This window comes from Gossypium arboreum, chromosome 6, assembly GCF_025698485.1.
Source record: "Gossypium arboreum isolate Shixiya-1 chromosome 6, ASM2569848v2, whole genome shotgun sequence".
Lineage (NCBI taxonomy): Eukaryota > Viridiplantae > Streptophyta > Magnoliopsida > Malvales > Malvaceae > Gossypium > Gossypium arboreum.
The window spans coordinates 121960498-121967177 of NC_069075.1; the positions used below are offsets into that span (position 1 = coordinate 121960498).

Below are 6680 nucleotides of genomic sequence, written 5' to 3' on the forward strand. Positions count from 1 at the left end.
ATTTTACAAAGATTCGAGTTGCACAACTTTAACATATCATATTTCTTAAAAGTCTATATTTATAAAATTCTACTTTCATAAATATTAAAATCTTAACCTGGATTAAAAATCTTATTTTAATGCACAACCCATTGATAATAAAAAAAACATTTAAAATAACTTACTTGTCCATTTTCACTTGATTTAAAAAGGTAAGATCTCAATTGTCGAAGCAAATCCTGTTTGAGTGCGACTGCTATTAGAGTTGGACATGTTTTATTTAAAGAAAAATATTTTAAAAGTGAAGTTGAGGAGACTTCACGTATAACATATTAACAACTCACAGAAAATAAATTTAGTATCTTCTTTTATTGTACAGTCATACCAGACATCACATGATTAACGTGTAACATATTAACAATTCACATTATATTATTACATAACTCACAGGAACTCAACTTTAAATATCTTTGAGAATTAGTAAATATTCCCCAATTCCCAGCAGTAAAACTCTCCTCTAATCAATGGAGTCTCCGTCTTGGTTTGTTCTGTCCATAGCATGGCTAGCTTCTCTAGCCTTCCTCTCCAAAATTTTCAATGACTGGCGATGCAAACAACTGAGGTTTCCACCAGGTCCCAAACCCTGGCCTATCATTGGCAACCTTAATCTCATCGGGTCCCTCCCGCATCAATCTCTTCACAAACTATCCCAACGTTACGGGCCATTGATGCAGCTCAAATTTGGTTCCTATCCTGTAGTGGTTGCCTCATCTGCAGTGATGGCTAAGGAGTTTCTGAAGAAACATGACCATATCTTTGCTTCTAGACCCCAAACTGCGGCCGGCAAGTACACTACTTATAACTACTGCAATATCACATGGGCACCGTATGGACCATACTGGCGCCAAGGCCGCAAAATTTACCTGAATGAGCTATTCAGCTCGAAAAGACTCGAGTCCTTCGAGTACATCCGAGTCGAGGAAATTCAAGCTTTTGTCTCCCGCCTGTATAGATTATCAGGGAAGCCGATTGGGGTTAAAGAGCAGCTCTCACGTGTTACTCTCAGTATTATAAGCAGAATCGTATTGGGAAAGAAGTACTTCAGTGAGAAGAGCGATGATCGGCTTGGATCGAATTCGATAGTGAGTCTGCAAGAGTTTCAAGAGATTCTAGACGAGTTGTTCTTGTTGAATGGAGTGTTGAATATTGGGGATTGGATACCTTGGCTAGACTTTTTGGATTTGCAGGGCTACGTGAAACGAATGAAGGCTTTGAAGAAAAAACTTGACCCATTTCACGACCATGTGTTTGATGAACATAAGCAGAAAAATAAAGAATTATCCAAGGATTTTGTGACACAAGACATGGTGGATTTATTGTTACAGCTAGCTGATGACCCTGATAGTGAAGTTAAGCTCACTTATGATGGTGTAAGGGGGTTTACACAGGTATCTATATTCTGCTCATTCATTCTATGTTTCCCATTTCTTTTTCCATTGCCAACGATAAAAAATAACACAGTAAAAAAACTATAATCAAGTAAAATGATGCAAATGACTGAAAGACGATAAAAAACTAGTACAAAAAGTCGATCGATTTTGTTCTAAACAAATCTTTCAGCTACTAGCAACTAATTATTTTGCTTATCTCACCTCAGGTTTATGTTGTAGATAGGAGAACTTAGGTTTGATAGAAACAACTCTAATTTTCTTCTCCAAATATATATAAAAACAAAATAAATAATTTGTTACAAAAACATGATGTCATGCGTCGTTTAATAATTAAACTAAAAACCAAACAGAAGTGTACAATAAATGATTCAAACATCATGTTATTTTTAAATGATATGTTCCCCTAATCATAATGTCCACTTGAAGAAAAATATTCTGATAGGCGAACCTTTATGCCCATTCCAAAAGAAAAACAATGACTAAAGGTTGTCTAATTGAACTGTTCACAGTGTAGTGCATCCGAACTTGATCGATTAAGTGAATGGAGGAGTTCTAGATTACTAAAAACTCGAAATAACTCGCAAAAATCTTCCGCATAATTGCAAGCTAAAGAGATGCCTATAAATTTGCTAATCGATGATTAAAATTTTTTATTTGATGGTAGGATCTGATAGCTGGAGGCACAGATACGTCAGCAACAACAGTGGAATGGGCAATCTCTGAATTGATCAGGCAACCACAACTCATCAGACAAGCAACCGAAGAACTCGACAGAGTGATTGGGAGGGAGAGATGGGTAGAAGAGAGAGACATCCAACAACTTCCTTACATAGATGCAATCATGAAAGAGACAATGAGGAAACACCCTGTTGCTGTATTGCTAGCACCACACTTGGCCTTGGAAGATTGTAATGTGGCTGGATACCATATTCGCAAAGGAACTAGAGTCTTCGTAAATACCTGGAGCATAGGAAGAGACCCGCTCCTATGGGAGCAACCCGAGGAGTTTCGCCCTGAGAGGTTCATAGGGAGGAAAATCGATGTGAAGGGCCAAAATTTTGAGCTGTTGCCATTTGGTTCAGGGAGGAGGATGTGTCCTGGCTACAGCCTTGGACTAAAGATGATTCAATCAAGCTTAGCGAACTTGTTGCATGGCTTCAATTGGAAATTGCCTGACAATACTAAAGCAGAAGAGTTGAGCATGGATGAAGTTTATGGATTGGCAACACCAAGAAAGTTTCCACTTGATGCAGTTATAGAGCCTCGTCTGCCCCTTCATCTTTATAATGTCTGAAATCTTGGTATTTTTCTACTAGCTTTTGATCATATATATTTCCACACCTAAGAAGCCTCCTCTGATAGAAATCAACTTTCCGATGTAACATTTATGTACTTGTATTTGATTATGAACTAATTAGATGCATCGTTTTTGAGGTTAGGCTATGCTATAACGGGTTTGATTTTAAAAAAAAAAAACATTCTAATAAATCAAAAGTGATAAAAATTTTAATACTCTTTAAATTAAATCTTTTAAATGGAAAAAAACACTTGTCAATTCAAATCCAAATTTAATATATAAAAAATATAAAAACAAAAATAAATCATAATGCGAATTGGGGGAGGGGATGCCATTGAGCCATTGACCACAAAAATCAACTCAAAGCTTTTAACCACCGCCTCTTTTGTGTTATTGGTTTTGAAAGATTTAATATTGTATATATTTTTAAAATTTATTACTGTAATCTTGAATTGTGAGATATATTTTTAATCTTTTAATCTGAAAAGTTTTTATATTATAAAAGTATATAGCTTTAGTTAGTAATAAGATAATACCATATCATCAATTTTAAAACCTATTAATATTATTATACATCTATCCATATATTAAAATAATTAATTTAAATCATCATACAAATTGATAACAATGGGTAAGCAAAATTTAAATTTGAATTATTTGAATTGTGTTAATCGAGTTAACACGATTTTTTTTCAAATTTCGAGTTTAAATTGAGTTGAGTTTTTGAATTCAAATAACTCAAATAATTCAAAAAAACCGAATACCAAACCACCCCCACCCTTCTGCCCCACCAACTCTTTTATTAATAAGATATTCATAACAATTTTTTATTTATCGTATTTATAAATTTTTTATTGAATTACTATGACAAAAAATATTTAAAAATTAAGAATTGTTAAACCAATAATTTTTATTATAAATGTATTTATATATATATATTTTTAACAACTTTATGAATTTTTAAAATTAAATAATTGAATTTACAAACTTAAAATTAATATATAAAAAAGAATGACTTTGTAAATTGGGAGATTTAAAAATAATTTAAGTGGGAGTTTAGATATTGATTTTATTTTTCTTCCCAACAAAGAGTAACATAATCTAATTTCATGGTTAGCTGTATTTTGAAAATTTTGATTTTTTATTTCCTTATCAAAATCCTTTGTGATTACTAATTAGTCTTTTGCTTGATAAACAATTAAAACTCAAAATTCAACCAAGAAAAGCAAAATCTTCTATTTTGGAAGAATCAATGCAAGTAAAACACGTCTTTGCGCTCAAGAAAATCTTACACTTTGTTTTTATGTAAATCTTACACTCCTTTATCATTCGCCACAGTGATCAAAATCCAACGCAATCTGTAATTAATCCTATTTACAGTGTGATCTATATACCCTACGCTCCCCTTGCTGTATGATGCAAGGGAGAATTCAACTTACTTTCAAGGTTGTCGTTTTTGGAGTGAATGGGAGACATTTTTGGTGACCTGTTTTGATGCCCATGGCCGTGATGATGAGGTTTGTGGTTTCTTTGATGATGCCCAGTCTCTTTCTTTTTAGATTCACATTCCTTCTCCTCCTCCTTTGGTGAACCACTTTGGTTTGGAACCGTATAAACGAAGGAACCAATTGGGATGTCTTCATAATCCTGAAGGGGCTCCAAAATCCCCACCACATCACACATTTTTGGTCTTTGCTTTGGGCGTTGGCTAAGGCATTGATAAGCCAATGCAGCTGCCTTTCGTGCCCCCATTTCCGAGTATTGGCCTTCCAGTCTAGGATCCATTATCCGCCCAAGTTTCCTGGCATCATTCAATATTGGCCTCGCCCACTCTACCAAGTTCTGCTCTCTTGGGCTACGTTTCTTGTCTAAAGATCTTCTCCCTGTTAAAAGCTCCAAAAGTACCACTCCAAAGCTATACACATCACTCATAGCCGTCAAGTGACCTGTCATGACGTATTCAGGAGCAGCGTAGCCTTCTGTCCCCATCACCCTGGTGGATACATGCGTGTCATCCCCTTCCGGACCACCTTTTGCGAGACCAAAATCTGAAAGTTTGGCTGTGTAATCCTGTAAAAAAGACTATACAGAATCAATGTTGGAGTTCTAAAGCGAAAAAAGTTTTGTGCGGTAGGTAAAAAATTAAGAACATGATGAAAAAACCATTACTTACAGAATCTAACAAGATATTTGACGCTTTGAAATCTCGGTAAATTACTGGTTTTTCTGCTTCATGGAGATAGGCAAGACCCTTGGCAGCTCCAAGAGCAATTTTCATCCTCGTCGCCCATGGAAGAGAAACCGAGTACCCTGCACCATGGGAGATTGACATTTCACATTAATTCCTTTATTGTTTATATATGAACTGAAACAAATGGTAATTTACAGACACAACATACTTCGAAATAGCTGGTTCTCCAAGCTGCCTCTTGGCATATATTCATAAACCAGCAGTCTATGTTCTTCTTCGCAGCAATATCCGATCAACTTCACAAGATGTGGATGCCTCAATTGTGCAAGAAAGATCACTTCAGTCTGCTCCATAATGAAAAATTTTATTCAATAATCAGTAAACAGCAACAATTAACGTCCAATAAAGTAAGCAATTAATATATACTGACCAACCACTCTCTATGTCCTTGCAGGCCTTCTAAATCCAGGAGCTTAACAGCCACCGACTGAGCTTTCAATCCAGGCCTAAGCTTGTCATCAATGAACCCTTTATGAACTGGTCCAAACCCACCTTCACCCAGAAAGTTAACCGATGAAAAGCTCTGTGTTATCAGTCTTAGCTCCGCAAGCGTAAAAACATGAAGATTCGAACCGGCAAGCGAGGTAGACAGATCCTCCGACAACATTGAGCTTGGATAACTTAAGTCTAACATTGCAAACCTGGTAAATGAACCTTGTTTCGAAACATCCTTCTTAGGCTTGCCTTCTGGTTTTACAACACCCTTGGAACAGCTAGGGATGATGGATCTCCATGTAATTTTCATCACTGTCATTCTCTTTTCCCAGAATCTGCAAATGTGTTGCACAACTCTCACAGCTTCATTCTATACAAACAAAAGTATATTCTTCCAAGTTCCACCGTTCTTTGTATTTTCTATATATGTACAAGAGTTTGACATTAGCGTGTGTATATATATATACACATCATTGGATGAATTGGGTGAACTGAGTCCGTAAGTCCACAAAAGTTGGTTCAATACAAAATGATGCGGCTGCCCTCTTTGACTTTCCATGAAAATTAGAAGTTTGTTTTTTGGCATTTGGAATGTTCCGTATGAAAGCACAGAAACAGTCGACGATTCAAAGAAATCGAAAAACGCTTGTTGTACTATTCTTTTTTCCAGAATTCACTCCTCGTATGGAAACAATACTAAAAAATCCAAAATGGATTTCTAAAGTGTGGGTTTATAATTATTTTATGAAAGAGATAGAGACAAAAAAAGAAAAAGAAAAAAAGGGAAATTAGGTATTAATCCTTCAGAGAGAATACCATACCAGCTGTTACACACTAAAATCCGCAGTCAGAGGAACGTTTTTTCATTTTTTATCAACTCTCAACTTCTGGGTTTGTTTAGACTTCGTAAAACAAAGAGGTTGGCATAGTTGCAATAACCATATTTTCTAGAAGATTTGCTTGAATAAAATAAAATTACAAATATCTTCACTAGTTTGATATTTAATCCTCATCAAGAATTTAGTCACTCTACTCTATTAATTTAATAATTGACATCTTAATTGATAATAAAATATTGTTTACGCGACTAAAATTACATGTGTAGAAGGTCATATAAGTAAATAAAAATATTAAATTTAAAGTGTAAAATTTTAGATTCTAAATCTCGAGTTATTTCAATTGGAAGTTAATATATATATTTGTTAATACGCAAATTTGAATTTGCCACCTAAAATCAAATATTTTAATTTTAACAAATATTACATAA

At 34.8% G+C, this 6680-nt stretch overlaps 2 protein-coding genes across 2 annotated transcripts; one reads left to right on the forward strand and one right to left on the reverse strand.

The window, feature by feature from the left end:
* Window positions 1-419: 419 nt before the first annotated feature.
* Window positions 420-2873, forward strand: LOC108472883 (trimethyltridecatetraene synthase-like). The gene is made up of 2 exons (XM_017774442.2): window positions 420-1427; window positions 2095-2873. Exons 1-2 carry the CDS (start codon window positions 504-506, stop codon window positions 2722-2724), a joined length of 1554 nt encoding a protein of 517 aa, XP_017629931.1. The 5' UTR covers window positions 420-503; the 3' UTR covers window positions 2725-2873.
* A 1065-nt stretch (window positions 2874-3938) lies between these two features.
* On the reverse strand, window positions 3939-6332 carry LOC108472452 (serine/threonine-protein kinase RIPK). The gene is made up of 4 exons (XM_017773979.2): window positions 5349-6332; window positions 5127-5262; window positions 4901-5037; window positions 3939-4797 (listed from the first exon to the last, which is right to left on the reverse strand). Exons 1-4 carry the CDS (start codon window positions 5730-5732, stop codon window positions 4123-4125), a joined length of 1332 nt encoding a protein of 443 aa, XP_017629468.1. The 5' UTR covers window positions 5733-6332; the 3' UTR covers window positions 3939-4122.
* Window positions 6333-6680: the final 348 nt, after the last annotated feature.